Raw genomic sequence first — 22,178 nt, 5'->3', positions numbered from 1 at the left:
ACTGAGAGGTGTTGTTTGTATGACTACATGATTAGCCATGCTGCCAGGTTCAGAGACTGTAATTGATTGTGCAGGATCTGACTGTTTTGCTGGGACAGTAGTTGTGGTCTGAGTCAAGGTCCAAGCTGGGTATTGAGCCAAGTTCCTTAGGAATGGGTACCTGTATTGGTGGGGCCAGTCCGGGGCAATTAATATCATCTTTGGGTTCTCTTGTCTGACTTTTAGGAGGACCTTGAGTAGAAGATGAGGAAAGGCGTAAACTGACAGGTTTTTCCAACTGAAGGATAGGGTGCCCACTTTCCATGCTTGTCTGTGATAAGTCCTTGTGCAGAATCTTTTCAATTGATAATTTTGGGGAGAGGCAAATAGATCTATGTCTGGGCTCCCCCATTTCTCTGTTATCCTGCTGAAGACTTGTGGATTTAGTTTCCAATCGTGAGGATCCATAAGGTTTCTGCTTAAATTGTCTGCCAGAGTGTTTTGTTTTCCTGGCAAGAATTGAGCTTGAATGTGTATTTGGTATGTCAAAGCTGTGTCCCACAGTGCCATGGCTAATCTGCAAAGGGGATGTGAGTGTGTGCCCCCTTGCTTGTTTATATACCACATGACTGTGGTGTTGTCCGTCTATCAGTAGTTGTCTTTGGATGAAGTAAGTCCCTGAAGGCTGTTAGGGCATTTTGAACAACTAGCATCTCTTTCTGGTTAATATGTAGATGCATTTGTTTTGGTGTCCATAAGCCCTAAATGCATCTTCCTGCCATGTGGGCCCCCCAGGCATAATCTGATGCGTCTGTTGTTAAGGTTTGGCTGGCAGGGGGTAGAGTGAAGGGCAGTCCCATGTTTTGGTGACATGCCTTTGCCCACCATAGAAACTCCTGTTGTAGGCAGGGAATGAGAGGAATCATTGTTTCCAGGCTGTGTGAATGTTGACTCCATAAACTTTTTAGGTACCACTGAAGTTTCCTCATATGCAGTCTTGCATATGGAATCAGTAGGATGCAGTATGCCATGAAGCCCAGAGCCTGCAGAATTTCCCTTGCAGAAGACTGGGTTTTTGTTGCCATCAGTTTGAAGTAAGCAGTAGTTGCTTTTGCTTGTCTGGCATGAGGTAAGCCATCTGGGCAGTTGTATCCAAGCTTGCACCCAGGAATGTTATCTTGAGAGAGGGTACCAGTTGTGATTTCTTTTAGTTTATTGTGCACCCTAGGCATGTTAGAAGCCCTTTCACAAATGCCAGGTGTCGAAGAAGAGTGTCCTTGTTCTCTGCTTGAATGAGACAGTCGTCTAAGTAAGGATATATTTGTATACTTCTTTGTCTGCAAAATGCAATTACTGGTGCCAGGCACTTTGTAAAGAACCAGGGTGCAGTAGATAAGCCAAAGGGTAGTGCAGAGAATTGGTAATGCATTAAGCCAGCCTTGAATCTGAGGTATCTTCTCTACGATTGTGTTATTGGGACATGCAGGTATGCCTCTTTTAGGCCTAAAGACACCAGCCAAGCATTCTTGCCCAGCATGGGCAGAAACTGCTGCAAAGTCAGCATTTTGAATTTTGGAATGTCCAGGTGTGTGTTCAAAATTGATAAATCCAGTATTGGCCGCCAGACCTTGTCCTTTCTGGGTACCAAGAACAGTCTTGAGTAAAAACCTTGTCCTTTTTCCTGTTCTGGTACTGTCTGAATGGCCCCCATATCCATGAGGGACGTAACCTGTTTCTGTGCCTCTGCCCATTGATTTTTTGGCAGATCTGGCCAACCATTTGCCATTGACCTTGTGTGGAAATGGAATCTGTATCCCTGTGATACAATGTTTAGTACCCAATTGTCCTGGGTTATTAACTGCCAATTTTGAGCAAAAAGTGCTAATTTTCCCCCTATGGGTGCTGCCAAAAGATAAGTGCATGGTGTAGGCAGAGAGAAGTCATTGGGATTGCTTTCTGTAGGTTTGCGCTTTATCTCCTCCAGATTTGGAGGTGGAAGAACCCCACTGCTTTGGCCTATATGAATCTTGTGCCTGGTATCTGGAACCCTTAGGGCATCTGGATTTGCCTCTGAGCTCTGTCTGACACAGGAAAGGACCAATTTCTTGTAGGCCAGTGTCTACCGAATCTTGGTGGCTGCACTTGTAAGAAGTCTAACAGTTTGCATAGATTTAGCTTTGTCTTCCATTTTCTTTAAAACCTTTTCTACCTTAATACCAAACAGAGAATCATGCTGTAAAGGTGCATCTAGCAATTTAGCTTTAACATGATCAGGCAAATTTTGTTCCTTTAACCAGGCATGCCTCCTAATCACAGATCCAGTAACTGCGGCCCTGCAGGAGGCCTCTAAGGAATCAAAACCACGTTGCAAAGTAGCTTTCCAACTTGTTCAGCTGCATGCAATAATTCCTGCAATTCTTTATTTTCTGCACATTCTGGAATCAACATCATTTTCTGTTTCAGCAATCCCATAACATGTTGTTGGTACTTAAGCATATGAAATTGACAGTTTAAGGCCCTGATTGCCAAGGTTGCAGATGCATAAACCTTTTTTCCCCATCTGTCTAGTGCCCTTGACTCTCTGTCAGAGGAGGTAGGATTTTTTGCTGTTGAGACCTTAACTCCCTTTGGACCCTGTGAAATAGTTTCAGGATCAGCAGCAGGGCTTTCTAAATAAAAAATTTATATGAGTCAGGGACCCTGTAATATCTGTCAGGCTTACTGGGAGCCGGAGGTAAGGAGTCAGGGGTCAAGCTGGACTCCGAAAACACATCATCCACAATGTCTAAAACAGGGGGAAATGGCTAAAGGCTTGTGCTGAGGGAGAAGGAAATCCCTCAGCCTATTTTTTGATCCTGAAAAGTCTTAACTCTCCCAGTGAAAATGCTCCCTCAAAGTATGCAAGGTTTCTCCGAATGAATAATCCTCAGGAGGAGATGCAGATGGAATAGACACCTCAACATCAGAATCCTCATAGGGAGGTATAGATAATTCCTGATCAGAAGAGGAATCAGAAGAAACAGAAACCTGATCTGAAGATTCATAATCAGTGTCTTGCCTAGGTCTCTTATCTGGAGGGGGATGGGTACCCCTGATCAAGGTAATAAGGTCTTCAGCCATTTTGATCATCTGATTTTAGGCATAGAGGCCTGTGCACGTCGCTCATGCGTCAGTTTTTTTAGTTTTAGAAGTTGCTTTTGTCTTTGGTTTTGCAGCTGTCATCGGTTTGATATACAAATGTTGAGGCCTGAATACACCCTCAAAATTCAGTGCCTGCTCAGTGGCTCCTGACCCATCTGAGGGAGATACATCGTCCAATACCTTGAGTATCTTGCGGCACGCCGAACTCCACATGGGTGTCGGTAGAGGCCTGCGACTCGAAGGTAGCGGGTATCAGGGGCTGCGAAAGCGCCTTACTGAGTACCGTGAATCGGCGACTGGCTTAGAAGTTTCGTTGTCGGTTTTGGATCTTGACTGCCTTTCTCTGTCCTTTTCTTTGCATTTTTTATGTACTCCGGTAGTCGGATTGCTATCAGACGACATTTCTGGGTAGTTAAATCCGTTTCCAAAATACTTGAATGCAAAAATATACAGACGCTTAATAGTGCGTTGGTTAAATCTAGCACAAAACCGACAGTCAGGCACGTTGTGATCAGGGCCTAGGCAAGGAATACAGTATAAATGGAAATCCTTATGAGGTATTTGCTTCCCACAAGTAATACAATTAACTTTTTCTGACATCGGTAAAAAGCAAGAAAAAAGTTTCCCCGACGGGGTACTTAGCTTTAGTGAAGACTTCGGTTCTGAAACTCAAACTCGAATATTTCAGTAGTCGGACGACCGGCACTTGCAAAACGCTTCTGCTTCGGGCACCATGCGGCAAGAAAGACCAAAGAAAATGGTGTCAGCTGCATGTTTTATACCCCTGATGACCTGACGTCATGGAAGAGAAGACAGCAACCAACGCAGGACCCAAGACTTTGGAATTCAGGCCGACTGAGGGCAACCTGACAGCAGATTACCCAAATGTAATGACTGCAACAGTGAAACACGAAGAATATCTATGAAAAGCCTTAGGGACAAACACTTGACAAATTGCACATGATGTATGGTTATAAGAACCACCCAAGCCAAACAAACACTGCTTGTGACAGTCCTTATGGGGAGAATCTGTCTCTCACACTGACATCTTCATTTTTTGGATGACAAAGTAACCTTGCAGTTACAAGAAAAAAAGACAAGATAGGAAGAAACCCCCAATGGGGCACTTACATGAAAATGGTTTGGTAACTGGCAGAAATGAGACTGTGTTCAGACAGATGATCAAAGATGGTATTCAAACTGGTGGCAAAGAAGTTCTGAGGTATGTATGTTCGCATGTCACCTTTATGCCCTACACCATGTGCAGGGAGCATACGTGTGATGTATGATGCCCTTTTAAAAAACCTAAGGCTTTGGTATACTGGCCAGACATTGGGCTACCCTTGGCAGGGGATCCCTTTACAAGGAATACTGCAACAGTGATATGGAAGGACATTTCACAATTTCTTAATGCATAAAAGACACTAAAACCACCTACCTGTATTTGAGGATCAGACCACAGCAAGTCACACATTGGTCCTGTAAAAGGAGGAAAAACAAGGGAAAACACTGAGCACACCAGTAAACAGAGGCATTGCTAGTTTCCAACCTTTCACTTTTAACAAAATATCTATACAAAAAGACAATGAATGACCATGTAAATACAGGAAATAATGAAATATCATCTACCTGCATAAATCTTACTTCTAAAATGTAAATCTTTCACAGCAGACCACCTACGAAAGCAAACTGACCTTTTTTTTTTGCTAAGGGCAGAACACTGAAGCTATAATTCCTGTGCATAAAAAAGTTTTGTACCTACCATAAATGTAGATGTTCGAGTGTATACACTGCTGCAGTCATTACACTTGGGTTATCCTGCCGTCAGGCGGTTCCCCAGTCGGCCCGAGTTCCAAAGTCTTGGTCCGGCGTCGGTTGCTGTCGCCTCCTCCATGACGTCAGTGCGACAGGGGTATACTAGATGCAGCCGACGCCATTTTCTTCAGTTTTTCTTGCCCCAGATGTCAGGTGCCTCTAAATAGGTAGGCAATTCCAATTGCTAATAAAACATACATAAGAAAAGCAAACAACAACTTACAGCTACCAGCAAATACTCCCCACAGGTAGTAAAGAGTAGAAGACATAGGTACGTATAAGCCAGTAAGAGGCAAAGGAGGGAGGGTAACCTGGACTGCAGCAGTGTATACACTTGAACATCTACATTTATGGTAGTTACAAAACTGTACTATGTTTATCGTGTTACACTGCTGCAGTCATTACACTTGGGTAGAATCACAAAGCTGAGGTAGGGTGGTTGGTTCTATAAGGTATTAGGGGTGGCTATAAGGCCCTGCAGCACTGCAATGGAGAAGCCAGCTCTGAATTTTAGAGTATAGAGGCAGATGGTAATGCTTGGTGAAGGTATGTACAGAACTCCAAGTTGCTGCTTCCAAAATATCCCTGGTAGGTACTCCCCTGAGGTAGGCAGTTGAAGTGGCTGTTGCCCTGGTGGAGTGAGATCTAATGCTGCTAGGTACAGGTTTTCCATGGTATGTGTAGCAGAAACATATGCAATGTCCTATCCATTTTGAAATAGTCTGTTTTGAAATGGCTTTTCCCTGTGCTCCTGCAGCATATGCAACCAATAATTGCTCAGATTTTCTGAAAGCTTTGGTTTTGTCCAAGTAAAAGCGTAACTGCCTGTGAATGTCCAAATAATGCAGTAGTCTTCTCCCCTTTATTCTGTGGTTTAGGATAAAAAGTTGTCAGGTGAATAGTTTGGTTTAGAGCCCCACTGGATACCACCTTTGGCATAAGCGTAGGGTTAGTTCTTAAAGACACCTTGTCCTGGTGGAAAATGAGGAAAGGTTCCACTGCCATTAGCGCCTGTAGTTCTGAAACTCTTCATGTTGATGTTATCGCCAGGAGCAGAGCAGTTTTCCAAGAGATGTATTTTAACTCTGCTGTGTTAGCTGGCTCAAAAGGAGGTAAAGTTCATTTTTCCAAAACAAAGTTGAGGTCCCAAGTTGGAGTAGGTGCTCTACGGGGAGGTCTTATGTTTTTAGCCCCTCTGAGGTACTGTTTTAACAGAGGATTAGAGAAAATTGGTGGATCCGTGTTGTAATGAGCAGAGATGGCAGAGGCGTGGATCTTGATGGATGAGAAGGAGAGGCCTTTGTCCAGCATCTCAGTTAAGTATTGTAGTATCTGAGGAATGTTTGGGACAAGAGGGTAAAGGCTGTGAGCTTGGTTCCAGGCACAGAATCTCTTCCATTTATCCGAATAGGCTTTCCTGATACTAGGCCTTCTAGCCTCCAGAATGACATCCATAACAGCTTTGGAGAGAGGCACTGCTTGCTTGACTAAGGAATCTTCCATGCAGCTAGGTTTAAGGTCTTTAGCTGGCTGTGTAGTATTTGATTGTTATGCTGAGTCAGCAGATGTGGGATTTGAGGCAAAATGCAGGGTGTTTATTGTGCTAAGCTCCTTAAGATTGGGTACCAGTGCTGGCGTGGCCAGTCTGGTGCAATCAGGATCATCTTTGGCTCTTCTTACCTGGCTTTTATGAGTACCTTTGGCAGGAGAGGTAGTGGTGGGAAAGCGTATACTTGTAGGTTCTCCCAGCTGAATGAGAGGGCATCCACTTTCCATGCTTGTGGATGGTAACTCCTTGTGCAGAAGTTTTGTAGCTGGCAGTTTATTGGGGATGCAAACAGATCTATGTCCGGGCTCCACCATTTCTGTGTTATCATTCTGAATATTTGTGGATTCAATTCCCATTCGTAGGGATCCATGATGTTTCTGCTTAAGTCATCTGCCAGTGTGTTTTTCTCTCCTGGCAGGAATTGTGCTTGCAGATGAACTTGATAGATTAGAGCTGTGTTCCACAAGGTCATGGCTTGTCTGCCGAGGGGTTAGGAGTGAGTGCCCCCTTGCTTGTTTATGTACCACATAACTATGGTGTTGTCGGTCTTTAGTAGTAGTTGTCCTGGATGCAGCAGGTCCTTGAAAGCTATAAGGGCATTTTGTACAGCTGGCATCTCTTTCTGATTGATGTGAAGATGCCTTTGTTCTGCGGGCCACGTGCCATGAATACATTTGCCTGCCATGTGTGCTCTCCAGACGTAATCCGATGCATCTGTTGTCAGTGATTGCCCTGGCTGTGGGTTGTGCAAAAGGCTGTCCCCTGTTGAGGTGACAAGCTTGAGCCCACCATTGAAACTCCTGTTGAAGGCAAGGAATTAGTGGTATAACTGTTTCCAAACTTTGACAGTGTTGAGACCATACATTCTTTAGGTACCATTGTAGTTTCCTTATATGCAGTCTGGCATATGGAATTAGTAGTATGCAGGATGCCATGCAACCCAAGGCCTGCAGAATTTTTCTTGCAGGGAGTTGGGTCTTTGTTGCCATCAATTGAAAGTATTGAGTCAGTTGTCCTTGCTTGTCTGGTGTGAGATAAGCCATCTGGGCCATTGTGTTCAAGCTGGCACCCAGGAATATAATCTCTTGTGAGGGCACTAGTTTTGATTTATTTTCGTTTACTGTGTACCCCAGGCAACTTAATAACTTTTTTACAAACGCCAGATGCTTTAGAAGAATGTCCTTGCTCTCTGCTTGAATCAGGCAGTCGTCCAGGTACGGATAAATTTGAATTCCTTTCTTTCTGAAAAATGCAATTACTGGTGCCAGGCACTTTGTGAAGACCCTGGGCGCAGTAGATAAGCCAAAGGGCAGTGCAGAGAATTGGTAGTACATTGAACCAGATATGAATCCGAGGTATCTTCTGCAGTTTTGTCTGATAGGGACATGCAGGTATGCCTCCTTGAGGTCCAAAGTCACAAGCCAAGCTTTCTTGCCCAGCATGGGAAGAAGCTGCTGTAGTGTCAACATTTTGAATTTCGGAACATCCAGGTAAGTGTTTAGAGATGAAACATCCAGAATGGGCCTCCAGGCTTTGTCCTTTCTGGGTACCAGAAAGAGTCTTGAGTAAAATCCTTGTCCTTGCTCCTGTGATGGCACCTTTTGAATAGTTCTCATATCCATGAGTGCTGTAATTTGTTTTTGAGCCTCTACCTATTGATTTGGTGGCAGATTTGGCATTCCTTTTAACCTTGGCAGAGTGTGAAAGTGGATCCTGTAACCTTGAAATACAATGTTGAGAACCCATTTGTCTTTGGTGATCATATGCCAATTGTGGTAGAAGAGTGCCAGTTTTCCTCCCAAGGGGGCTGCCAAGAGAGATTTGTTTGGCAGCTGTAGTGGGAAGTCATTGGAGGTGCTTTTTATATGGTTGGGGCCTGTCTTACCCTTCTTTCTGGCCTGATGCAACCCATTGTTGAGGCCTGTAAGGACCTTGTGTTTGACCTCTACCTCTTGGACGTCTGTATCTTCCCCTTTGAGGTCTGTCTGTAATTGGAAAGGACCAATTCTTAGTTGGCCAGTTTCTGCTAAATCTAGGAGGCTCAACCTGTAAGAAATCCTTCATCGTTTGCGTTGATTTTGCCTTATCCTCCACTTTCTTTAATACCTCTTCTGCCTTAACTCCAAATAACACATCCTGCTGCAAAGGTGCATCCAATAATTTTGCTTTAACATGATCTGGTAACGTATGTTCTTTTAACCAAGCATGTCTTCTAATGACAGAGCCTTTAACTGCTGCTCTGCAAGAGGCCTCCATAGAATCAAAACCACATTGCAAAGTATGCTTTCCTACTTGTTCAGCTGCATGCAATAAATCCTGCATTTCTTTAAAATTAGGAGGATCTGATTCTGGAAGCATTTTTTGTTTTAAATGAGACAGTAAAAATTGCTGATATTTTAGCATGTGAAACTGGCAATTTAAGGCTCTCATTGCTAAAGTTGCAGACGTATATACTTTCTTTCCCCATCTGTCTAATGCTCTGGAATCTCTGTCAGAGGGAACTGGATTCTTGGCTGATGAGGCCTTAACTCCTTTGGGTCCTTGAGAAATGGTTTCAGGGTCAGCTACAGGGCTTTTGTACAGAAATTTGTGAGAGTCAGGGACTCTGTAGTATCTGTCAGGTTTAACAGGGGCTGGAGGTAAGGAATCAGGATTTAAGCTGGATTCAGTATACACATCATCCACAATATCTAACATTGGGTGAATAGCAAAGGGTCTGTGTTGAGGTAATAAAAGGAAGTCTCTGAGCTTTTTCTTGGATTTTGAGTAATCCTGGCCTTCCCAGTGGAAATGCTCCCTCATGGTATGTAGGGTTTCCCCAAAGTAGTAGTCCTCAGGCGGTGAGGCTGATGGAATTGATTCCTCAGCATCAGAATCCTCATAAGGGGGTAAAGAATATCCTAGGTCTGAGGATGAATCAGAAGAGATGGACACCTGGTCGGATGAGTCATAGTCTGCATCCTGTCTAGGCCTTTTATCAGGAGGGGGATGGGACCCCCTGATCAGAGTGATTAGGTCCTGGAGAATGCTGTATTTGTTTCTTTGATTTTAAAGGAGGCTTAGACTTAGCTGAGGGTTTAATGCTTAACTGAGTAGGTCTGAAGACACCCTCTGAAGCTGTGGGTTGCTCAACTACTCCGGATCCCTCTGAAAGGTTAGTCTCGGTAGGCTGAATAACTTGGCCCAGCCATCTCCACGTGGGAGTCAGAGGCAGCCTGTGGTTCTACAGAAGCGGTCGTCAGGGGCTGCGAAGGCGCCTCGCTGAAAACCGGAGAACCGGCGACTGGCCTAGAAGAGGCTTCGTCAGTTTTAGGCCTCGGATGCCTATCCTTGTCTTTGCGCTTTTTGTGTATTCCGGTCATCGGAAGTTCCGACGGCATGGTATAATTGAATTTTCTACCAAAATAATGTTGGGCAAAATCAAACAGACGTTTAATAGTGCGCTTGTTAAACCTAGCACAAAACCGACAACCAGTGACGTTGTGGTCTGGGCCTAGGCATGGGATACAATAGGAATGGAAATCCTTATGAGGTATTTGCTTCCCACAAGAAATACAGTTATTAACTTTTACTGACATCGGTCTGAGGCAAGAAAAAGTTTCCCCAACAGGGTACTTAGCTTTGTAGAAGACTTCAGTTCTGGATTCGGAATGAAAATCTCAGGAGACGGCCGACCGGCACTTGTGAACTGCTTTTGCTTCGGGCACCGCACGTCAAGAAAGACTGGAGAAAATGGCGTCGGCTGCATCTTACATACCCCTGTCGCACTGACACCAGGGAGGAGGCGACAGCAACCAACGCCAGACCAAGACTTTGGAACTCAGGCCAACTGGGGAACCGCCTGATGGCAGGATAACCCAAGTGTAATGACTGCAGCAGTGTAACATGATGAACATCATTTGTTATGTACTTAATGACAGATGGGGAAGGACAACAGCAGCATATCATTTAAAATGCCACACTCTGCCACTTGAATATAGATATGTGCAATGAAGGACTCCTGTTCAGTTCTCTGTTAGCCATAGAATTTAGAGCAAAGGCACAAGGGAAACAAGAAAAGAGACAAAGCTATCTAAAGTAATTAGAAATCCCATATCAAAAATAGTAAGGGGGAAAGAGGGTGGTGCCAGAGAAAGATGGACCTGTTTTTACACATCTACCATTATGGCACGTGGGCATCTTTCGTATGTGATAGGACTAGTCTATCAATCTACCCTGACACCAGAATCCCAAACAAAGAAAACTGCTTGGTGAACCTTGAAAAGTTTGCCTCCATATGCAGCATCTCCAAAAAGGATAAGATCTGCACATAACAGACCTGCATTACTCCTCATAAGGAAAGGGGAGACTATTACATATAACTAATCAAAATAATGACATGAGAAGCCATCATCCCAGCCTATATGACAAATAAGGCACTTTTTACTTCCTCTAATTATAACAATAACATCAACTAGATCGACTTTTACAATCATGCTTATAGTAAAAGTTAGCACTGGCCAACTTCAAATTGCTAATCAGTTTGAAAATAATAAGTAGGTCTTTGTCTATATTTAGAGGTTTATGGAGATAAACAAGGCCATCATCAGAAGTCATCAAGAGCAAAAATAAGTGAGTGGGATGGCCAGCCTTAATTAAGAATGCTACAGAGCTAAAAGGCTATTGCAAAGATAAATTAAGTAAGTCTAACAACTGAAAAAAAAGTACAAAGAAGAATCTAGTATACTATCAGACAACTGAGTAGCAGATGATGTGAAATAAGCAATCTGGCAATTAGCAATTAGAATCCAGTTGGGGACTACAAGACCAGTAGCTTAAGTTCTCCATAAGAGAGAGGAATCTGGTAATCAAGAAGTGAACTGACTAAAAGATATTAGAAGACACCCCAGACAGGCAACTAAAAATGTCTGCTTGGGCCCTAGTGCCAGGAAAGGCGAAAAGGCAACAGCACAGTACCTCAACAGCAGACACACAATGTCAGCTAGCTGCAAACAGACTAAAAATACTTAGGCAGTTTGCAATCCAATAATTTAGTAGAAAAAGAATTGGCCTGAGGATATGAACAGATCGTGAAATGCTCCTCAACCCCAAATTCAAGGAAATAAAAAAAGCCCTAAAAAAGAGCAGTACCACATGCATGAAAAGGATTGAAAATACGACAAAACAGAAAAAGCCTTCTCACAGAGGTCCTTAATATCCAAAACTCTGCACTGAAGGGCAACTTCATTAATAATCTAAAGGAAGGGTATAGAGTGCACAAGACTCTTATGTTTTTGACATATAATTACCAGGGTAACTGCCCATGGCTCAACTATCCAAGAACCAATCATGTCTTGTATAAAAAAATGCAAAGCAGCCTCATGCAAATCTAGTCTAATGTAAGCTGAAAGTAGTGAATACTTTCCAAGCAGAATGACAAGACTGCATAAACAAAGCTATCTATAATAGGAACACGTGGGGGAACCTGTGCATAAAGAAATCAGATAACAGGCAGCTAATTAATCCAACAGCTTTTGAAGACTATGCAACAAACACCTCCTATAAATACAAATTTTCCATCATAAAACTTCCAAGAATTAACTCATATAAACACCATTTTACTGCCAAAAAGTTTTCAAGGGAAAGTGGCAGCAAAGGGCTATGCCACACACGGGGTCCACTCCCGCCACGGTATTTGAAACCCAAAGGAATTGGAAAAATTAAAACAGGGCAGAGACAAGGCATTGAGAAAGACATGGATAAAGGAACTTCATGCTCCATGAATGTAGCAAGCTAGGTACTGGATTTAAACATCAACAATAAAGGAATGTCTAGACTGAACTAAGAGTCCACTGCTGGGCACTGTCTCCACAAAGAAACCAGAATAAAAAATTTCTAGGGCAAAGTTGACTTTCCTATGTAAATGAGAAGTGGGATGAAGTCAGTCACTGGCCCATAATCCCTTTCAGATGAGCTTTCAAGAAAAGAATAGTACAAGGAGGAAGAGACTTGTCCTACCTATAGTAAATTACCTCTGCCAACCAATAAGGGAAAAGTCTGATCTAGGGAAAGGTTGTTTTAAACACTGAACAAAACTGCACAGTAAAGGCCAACAAACAATGGACTGTCCAGGAAACAATGCCATGGGATTCTAAACAGATACAAGCTCAGGAATACAAAGGGAAATGAATGAGGTAATGCCCAAGATAAAGTGGTATCAGTCCACATTCTTAAGAGGACTATGTGGAAAATGAAATGTGTTAGAAATACATAAAGGTGTATGAAGTGGTCCTCATTTAAAAACCTCACCTCTGATGTAAAATTCCTCAGAGGAGGAGGAGTCTGAACGCCCCAAAAAAGGAGTCAGAAAGATTGTAGTACATGATACAAGTCTTGAACTATAGAGGTTAGGGCCTGTGAAATAACAGGAAGGTAGGTCATGTTGAGCATCTCATGTAAAGATAAGTACCATATTCCTTTGAAAATGAAAAGAGGAGGAGTACAAAAAAAAATAAAATAAAAAAACAAAATTGATGATGACAGTGAACCAAACAGGGAGATCATGAAGATGGGTTAGACCATCCTGACGCAGAGACCTTGTTAGTTGGATGAGTAACTGTCCCAGAAAAGGGAAAAGGAATAACTGCACGAATACATAACAGCATGGAGGAGAACAAGCAAAACAGTCTGCCCATAAACAAGCTCAGTACAAGTGTCATTTAAATAAACTGTTGGGAGCATAAACCAGCAGACAGCCCGAAAGAAGCACTGAAATTCCATCACAGCTGAATGGCACATCACCTTGCTAAACTCCGAAACTCACATATATGTCTGATACATGAGAAAAAAAATAGTGCATGGTTATACCTGGGCATGAATGAGTGAACGTTTAAATAACTAAACAAACAAACAACTCAAGTAAATGTACAAATATTTAAAGCAAACAGACAATGGCCAAACAAGGAATCAATAAGATTCCTAGCTGGAAATCAACAGATGGATCCCATCTAGCTTAGAACAAGTAGAAGAGAAAGTCAGTTTTTAAACAAGCCAAAGGCAATGTCAGAATAAAGGCAAGAGACAGAGCTCAACTGGAATCCACCTACTCACAAGGCAGTTAATGCAGAGTACCACAGGTCTGACATGTTAATGAGCTGCTTCCTGTGCCCAGAATACAGGAATTGAATCGATCCACCTTAATTTGCCTACTGTGCGACTGAACAAGTCAGCTAATCAGACAATGCTCCTGCATCATCCCTGACAAGCAACAATTTGTCCAGAGGACTTACCCAGTCAACAAACAGGTAAAATTAAAGGGACAGGTCACACCTCCACTCAAGGAAAGTGGATACAATACACAGGATAAACTGACCTGTATGCCAAGACTGGGCAAAGGCAATTTTAACCAGGGACCTTGCCTGCAGGACAGCAAGGGAAAATAACATAGTACCTGTAAAGTAGCACACCTTGTAAACTATGGAAGTGATGACAAGCTCCCTTACAAGGAAGGCATGAAAACCTCAACTGCAAAAAATGTGTCTGACCAGTATATATGATTAATTCATATGGGATCCACAAAATGAGAAAAACATTAGCCATCTACAGCAACCAAAATACAACTCGTATCTAGTTAAATATTTTACTATCCCAGCAAGGATAGATTTAAAAGCTCAGCCAACTAGGTGTAATATGGTACATTAATAATAAACAAGCACAGGAATCTGTTTAGTTCCAACCTCACTACCACAAGGGCTGAGGAAAAAAATAAAAAAGAAATTAGTGGTCTTAAAACTTTGTTGATGAGCTCAGTCACAATTTCCAAAAATCATGAAACCCTGGCAGGTGTTCCAAAGAAACAAGTCATTATTCACAGAGAAGCGATCCTCAGCAACAACATAATCAGAAATCACAACGGCACTAACTCATCCAACATCAAAAGGAATCTGCACTGAAAGTTCAGCTCTGAAGCAGGCTCAGTACTGGTACTGAACAAGTGTAGACGTCACCTCAGCATCCAAAAGCTTCAGCCACCAACCCATTGAACACCAAGAAGGATCCAGTTCCAAATGAAACTCTGCTCTGAAGCTAGCTGGTCAGTAGTGCTGAATACCCCAATGAAATTTGCCTTGGTTTCTGACAAGCTCTGCCACTGACCAATATGACACAGAGTAGAATCCTTCACCAATAAGGCCTCGAATCTGAAGTGACTGCACTGGCAGCCCATCTTCAAAGTGAGAGCCAGGGTACTGCATCTCCTTGGTGCCAAACTTCTTGATAATTAATGAAGCACAAAGAGCAGTCTAGTCATATCAACAATGACAACTTCGGCTCCAAGCTCAGTGTCACAGAAAATTTTGATCAAGGAAACAGGGTCAAAGCCATTGAAAAGGTCAACAACAAAGGCCTTGACATCAACTGCAAAGGAAAGAAGCAGGCCACAAAAGAATCCTGCATCTCACCTAGGAATAGAGGTCACAGCAGGTTAGAAAATCCACACAGGTATGTTGAGCATAGAAGACTGAAGGAAAAAAGTTCCATCGTGGTGACAGAAAAGTCCTATCTATGTGTGTATCTATATTACATAAATACACAGTTGTGTGTGTGTGTGTGTGTGTGTGTGTGTATATATATATATATATATATATATATATATATATATATATATATATATATATATACACATACACACATTTTATATATATATATATATATATATATATATATATATATATATATATATATATATATATATATATATAAAAGTTCTGTAAAATCTTACCATAACTATAGATGTCTTTCTCTTCCATGTTGCAACATTCATTAGTGGGTTTACCCTTCTTGGCATCATCTTGTTCGGCCAGGTTTCCAAAGCTTTTTCAGTCCCTGTTGGTGCGTTGGACTTCTGATGTGTAGGCTGGCACGTGGGCCATAAAAATAACATTTGCACGCACTAGTCCTCAGAACCAAGAAGCCCCAGACGCTGCCAGTCCTGACAGTATAGCCTGTGTAGGAGCCGAGGAGAGCAACTGCAAGGAAAAAGTACACTTGTGTACACTTACCATAAATGTAGATGTTTGAGTGTATTCACTGTTGCAGTCATTACATTTGGGTAATCTGCTGGCAGGTTGCCCTCAGCTGGCCTGAATAACAAAGTCTTGGGTCCTGCGTTGGTTGCTGTCTCCTCTTCCATGACGTCAGGGATATAAAACATGCAGCCGATGCCATTTTATTCAGTTGCCCCAAATGTCACGTGCCCCCCAAATGGGGAGCAAAATTATATATATATATATATATATATATATATATATATATATATATATATATATATATATATATGTACAAGTAAAAAATATATATGTAAATGCACTTTTAGCAACATAAACTTTACCTTCATCTGTCAGCAAATACACGACAATGGCTTTAGTATATAGTGAAGGAAAGAAAAGGGGGATGGACGGGTGGGTAACCCAGACTGCAACAGTGAATACACTCAAACATCTACATTTATGGTAAGTGTACACAACTGTACTATGTTCTTCGTGTTTCACTGTTGCAGTCATTATATTTGGGTAGAATCCCAAAGCTATGGATGGGAGGATGGAACTAAATAGCATTAGTAGCGGCTATAAGGCCCTGCAGAACTGCAGTGGCAAAGCCTGCCCTGGATTTGGAGAAGAGAGGCAAATGATAATGCTTTGTGAATGTATGAACAAAGCTCCAAGTAGCAGCCTCTAGAATGTCATTGGTTGGAACTCCTCTGAGAAAAGCTGCTGAGGTAGAGGCAGCCCTGGTGGAATGAGACCTGATCCCCTTGGGCACAGGCTTACCATGGTGCAAGTAGCAGAAACGAATGCAGTGGCTTATCCACTTAGAAATAGTCTGCTTTGATATAGCCTTCCCCTCTGACCTTGCAGCAAATGCCACCAGTAGTTGCTCAGACTTTCTTAGAGATTTGGTCCTGTTTAAGTAGAATCATAGTTGTCTGTGTACGTCCAATGAATGCAGAATGCGCTCCCCTTACTCTGCGGATTTGGGTAAAAAGTTGGCAGGTGAATTGTCTGGTTAAGAGCCACACTGGATATCACTTTAGCAAAAAAGAAGGCTTGGTCATGAGCGACACCCTGTCTGGGTAAAAAATAATAAAAGGCTCCACAGCCATGAGAGCCTGTAGTTCTGAAACCTTTCTTGCCGAAGTGACTGCCAAGAGAAAAGCTGTTTTTCCAAGATATAAATTTTACATCCGCAGTAGCTGCTGTTTCAAAAGGAGGCAGGGTGAGTTTTTTCCAGCACAAAATTTAGGTCACCTACAGGAGTTGGTGATCTTCTGGGAGGCCTTAAATTTTTGGACCCTCTAAGATACTGTTTAAGCAGAGGATGAGAAAAGAGGGGAGGCTCTGTGTTGTAATGAGCTGAGATGGCAGAGGCATGGATTTTTATTGAAGAAAAAGACAAGCCCTTGTATCTCAGTCAAATATTGTAAAATCTGAGGAATATTGGGCTTTGCTGTGTCTGTTCCTTTTGCTTGGTTCCCAAGCACAGAATCTCTTCCATTTATCAGCATAAGATTTTCTAGTGCTACGCCTCCTGGCTTCCAAAATGACATCCATCACAGATTTACTGAGAGGTGTTTGAATCATTAAATGAACAGCCATGCTGCAAGGTTCAGAGTTTGGAGCTGAGTGTGCAGAATTTGATTTTTCTGCTGAGACAGTAGATGAGGTATTTGAGGCAAGTACCAAGGGGGGAAGTTGAGACATATTCCTTAGAAGTGGGTACCAGTGTTGGCGAGGCCAGTCCGGAGCAACTAGGATCATTCTTGGTTTTTCCTGTCTGACTTTTAATAAGACCTTGGAAAGGAGAGGCAGAGGGGGGAAAGCATAGACTGATAGGTTTTTCCAACTGAAGGATAGGGCCATCCACTTTCCATGCTTTTTTTTGTGAGTTCTTGTGCAGAATTTGTCCAACTGATAATTTTGGGGAGAGGCAAATAGATCTATGTCTGGGCTCCCCCATTTCGGTGTTAATATGCTGAAGATTTGTGGGTCCAGTTTCCATTTGTGTGGGTCCATAAGATTTCTGCTTAAGTCGTCTGCCAGAGTATTTTGTTTTCATGGCAAGAATTGAGCTGAAAGATGTATTTGATAAGTCAAAGCTGTGTTCTACAATGCCATGGCTAGTCTACAAAGGGGGTAGGAATGTGTACCCCCTGCTTGTTTATGTACCACATAACCGTGGTGTTGTCCATCTTTATCAGTAGTTGTCCTGGATGAAGTAAGTCCTTGAAGGCTGACAGAGCATTCTGAACAGCGAGCATCTCTTTCTGGTTGATATCCAGATGCATTTGTTTTGGGCTCCATTTGCCCTGAATGCATCTCCCCACCAGGTGGGCCCCCCAAGCATAGCCTGATGCGTCTGTAGTTAGGGTTTGGGTGGCCGGGGGTAGAGTGAATGACAGTCCCTTGTTGTGGTGAGACACCTCTGCCCACCAAAGAAACTCCTGTTGTAGGCAGGGAATGAGGGGCATCATTGTTTCCAGACTGTGACAATGTTGGCTCCATAAACTTTTTAGGTACCATTGAAGTTTCCTTATATGCAGTCTCGCATATGGAATTAGAAGAATGCAGGATGCCATGAACCCCAAAGCCTGCAGAAGTTGTCGTGCAAATAACTGGGGTTTTGTTGCCATTTGTTTGAAATATATTGTCAGTTGCCTTTGTTTGTCTGGCACAGGGTAAGCCATCTGGGCAGTTGGATTCAAGCTTGCACCCAGGAATGTAATTATTTGAGAGGGTACCAGTTGGGATTTCTTTTCGTTTATTGCGTACCCTAGGCATGTTAGAAGCCTTTTTTTTTTTTCCAAACTCCAGATGCTGAAGAAGAGTGTCCTTGTCCTTTGCTTGAATGAGACAGTCATCCAGATAAGGATAAATTTGTATGATTCTTTGTCTACAGAATGCAATTACTGGTGCCAGGCACTTTGTAAAGACCCTGGGCACAGTAGGTAAGCCAAAGGGCAATGCAGAGAATTGGTAATGCAAAAAACCTGCCTTGAAGTGGAGGTAGCTTCTGCATGATTCCCTTATTGGGGATATGCAGGTATGCCTCTTAAGTCTAGAGTCACTAACCAAGCTTTCCTACCCAGCATAGGCAGTATCTGTTGCAAAGTCAGCATTTTGAATTTTGGAATGTCCAGGTACGTGTTCAAAATCGAAGTCCAGTACTGGACGCCAAGAATTGTCTTTTCTGGGTACCAGGAAAAGTCTTGAATAAAAACCTTGTCCTTTTTCCTTTTCTGGTATTGGTTGAATAGCCCCCATATCCATGAGGGACAAATTGTTTTTGAGCCTCTGCCCTCTGATTTATGTGGCAGATCTGGCCATCCGTTTGGAATTGACAAAGTATGGAAATTAAATCTGTACCCCTGGGAGACTATGTTCAATACCCACTTGTCCTGGGTAATTAACTGCCAATTTTGAGCATGAAGTGCTAGTTTTCCCCCCAATGGGGCTGCCAAAAGATAAGTGCTTGGTGATGGTAGAGGGAAGTCATTGAGAGTGCTTACTATAGGGTGGTGCTTTGTTTCCTCCAGATTTGGAGGTGGGGGCACCCCATTGCTTTGACCTGTAAGAACCCTGTTATTGGTATCTGGAGCCTTTTGAGCACCTGGATTTGCCTCGAGTGGCTCTGTTGGACACAGGAAACGACCATTTTTTTGTAGGCCAGTGCCTACTAAACCTGGGTGGCTGCACTTGCAAGAAATCTTTTACAGTTTGCATAGATTTAGCTTTATCTTCCATTTTCTTTAAAACCTCTTCTGCCTTATTACCAAACAGAGTATCATGCTGCAAGGGAGCATCCAACAATTTAGCTTTAACATGATCAGGCAGATTTTGCTCCTTGAGCCAGGCATGCCTTCTAATCACAGATCCAGTAAGCGTGGCCCTGCAAGAGGCCTCCAAGGAATCAAAACCACATTGCAGAGTATGCTTTCCAACTTGTTCTGCTGAATGCAATAAATCCTGTAACTCTATTTTCCACACAATCAGAAAACAACATTGTTTTCTGTTTCAGTAAGCCCATAACATGCTGTTGATATTTAAGCATATGAAACTGGCAGTTTAAGGCTCTGATTGCCAAGGTAGCAGACGTATAAACCTTTTTCCCCATCTATCCAGTGCCCTGGAATCTCTATCAGAGGGGGTAGGATTTTGGGCTGTAGAGGCCTTTACACCTCTGGGACCATGCAAAATAGTCTCTGGATCAGCAGCAGGATTTCTGAATAGAAATTTGTGGGAGTCAGGAATCCTGTAATAACTGTCTGGCTTACTAGGAGCCGGAGGGTAGGGAATCGGGAGCCATGCTTGATTCCGAAAACACATCCACAATGTCTAGTACAGGGGGTACAGCCAAAGGCCTATGCTGAGGAAGGAGGAGGAAATCCCTAAGCCTCTTTTTAGATTCAGAGAAGTCCTGACTCTCCCAGTGAAAATGTTCCATTAAAGTATGCAAAGTCTCCCCAAAAGAGTAATCCTCAGGAGGAGATGCAGATGGGATGGATTCCTCTGCATCAGAATCCTCAAAGGGTGGAATAGAAAATTCTTGATCAGAAGAGGAATCAGAAGAAATGGAAACCTGATCTGAAGATTCATAATCAGTGCCTTGCCTAGGCCTCTTAGCAGGGGGGTGGGAACCCGTGATCAAGGTAATTAAGTCCTCAACCATTTTGATAATCTGTTTTTTAGGCATAGGGGCCTGTGCACGTGGTTCATGCATCGGTTTTGTAGACATGGATGTTTCTGACCTTGTTTTTGAGGCTGGCGTCGGTTTAATACAAAAATGCTGAGGCCTGAAAACACCCTCAGAAGCTGGTGCCTGCTCAGCGGCTCCGGACCCATCCAAGGGAGAGACATCCGTAGGTTCAATACTCTGAGAATCTTGCGGCATACCGGACTCCGAATGGGTCTCGGTAGAGGCCTGCAACTCAAAAGTAGCGGGTATCAGGGGCTGCGAAAGAGCCTCACTGAGTACCAGTGAACCGGCGACTGGCTTAGGAGAAGCTTCGTCATCGGTTTTGTACCTCGACGGTCTGTCTCTTGTCTTTTTCTTTGAGTTTTTTGTGAACTCTGGTAGTCGGATTGCTAATCGACGACATTTCAGGATAATTAAATCTTGAGCCAAAATATTTAGAAGCAAAACTATACCAATGCTTAATAGTGCGTTGGTTAAATTTAGCACAAAACCGACAGCAAGGCACGTTGTGATCTGGGCCTAGGCAAGGAATACAGTACAAATGAAAATCCTTATGAGGTATTTGCTTCCCACAAGTAATGCAATTATTAACTTTTACTGACTTTGGTAAGGAGCAAGAAAAAGTTTCCCCAATGGGGTACTTAGCTTTAGGTTGAACACTTCGGTTCTGAAACTCGAATGCGAAAATTTCAGGAGTCTGCTGACCAGCACTTTGCGAACTGCTACTGTTTTGGGCACCGCGCGGCAAGAAAGACTGAATAAAATGGCGTCAGCTGCATGTTTTATACCCCTGACGACCTGACATCATGGAAGAGGAGGCAGCAACCGATGCAGGACCCAAGACTTTGTTATTCAGGCTGACTGAGGGCAAGCTGCCACCAGATTACCCAAATGTAATGACTGCAACAGTGAAACATGAAGAACATCAGGGAGATGGAGGGAGGGATGGGATACTGCAACATGGAAGAGAAGGACATCTATGGTCATGGTAAGATTTTACACAACTTTCCTATGTCCTTCTATTCCAATGTTGCAGTATTCACTAGTGGGAGAGTACAAAAGCTCACTGCTGGCTGAGTGGTCGTCTGGATAAGGATTCCAGGAACCCATGCAGGATAGCCCTGGCAAATCCTGCTTTGGTCCTGGAGACGAGGTCCAGCTTGTAGTGTCTGGTGAAGGTGTGCACAGATGACCAAGTAGCAGCTTCCAAAATGGAGCCAATGTCTAGACCTTTAAGGAAGGAGGAAGCCATGGCCCTTGTGGAATGGGCTCTGATGTTGCCCATTAGGGTCTTTTCATGGTGAGAATAACAAAATGAGATTGCCCTAGCAAAAAGAAATGGTTTGCTTCACTACAGCTTTCCCCAGAGCCCTGGGGTGGAAGGAAAACAGCTGGTCTGATTTGCAAACAGGTTTGGTCTTATGCAAGTAGAAAAGGAGTTGCTCGTGTACATCCAGGGAGTGAAGGACTCTCTCACGGTCTCCCTGAGGGATAGGAAAGAAGGTGGGCAGGTGAATAGCCTGATTAAGGGAGAGGTCATTAACCCCCTTGGGGGGTGAAGGATGGATTAATCCTGAGAGAGACCCTGTCCATATGGAAAACTAGGAAGGGTGGGGTAGACATGAGGGCTTGGAGCTCTGAGACCCTACTGGCTGATGTTAAAGCTACTAGCAGAACTGTTTTCCAAGTGCAAAATTTCAAGTCTGCCTTACCAGTTGGTTCAAAGGGTGGCAGAGTCAGTTTTTCCAGCACATAATTAAGATCCCAGGGAGGAGGAGTTGGTTTCTTAGGGAGGTCTTAGGTATAGAACACCTTTTAGGAATAGTTTTGTCTGGAAGTAAGTGGGGGCTCCATAGGCAGGGAGGCAGAAATGGCAGATAGTGTGCTTTTAAGGAGGAGTAATACAATCCTGTCTTTAGCAGTTCACACAGGTAAGAGAGAATTAGAGGCAGGTCACTGTCCAGCA

At 43.1% G+C, this 22,178-nt stretch overlaps 1 protein-coding gene across 1 annotated transcript in view; it reads right to left on the bottom strand.

Moving 5' to 3' along the window:
- The window catches only part of LOC122799510 (serine/threonine-protein phosphatase 5-like), a 995,806-nt gene that overhangs the window by 490,986 nt on the left and 482,642 nt on the right, over positions 1-22,178 (bottom strand). The window contains exon 8 of the mRNA XM_044069034.1: positions 4,559-4,599. Coding sequence (XP_043924969.1) covers positions 4,559-4,599 — 41 coding nt within the window. The remainder of the gene's footprint in view (positions 1-4,558; positions 4,600-22,178) is intronic.

The sequence above is a fragment of the Protopterus annectens genome, chromosome 1.part0, assembly GCF_019279795.1.
Source record: "Protopterus annectens isolate FY-2018-M chromosome 1.part0, PAN1.0, whole genome shotgun sequence".
NCBI lineage: Eukaryota > Metazoa > Chordata > Ceratodontiformes > Protopteridae > Protopterus > Protopterus annectens.
Note: the sequence above shows the minus strand (reverse complement) of the source record. Positions and strands in the feature narration are given on the sequence as shown.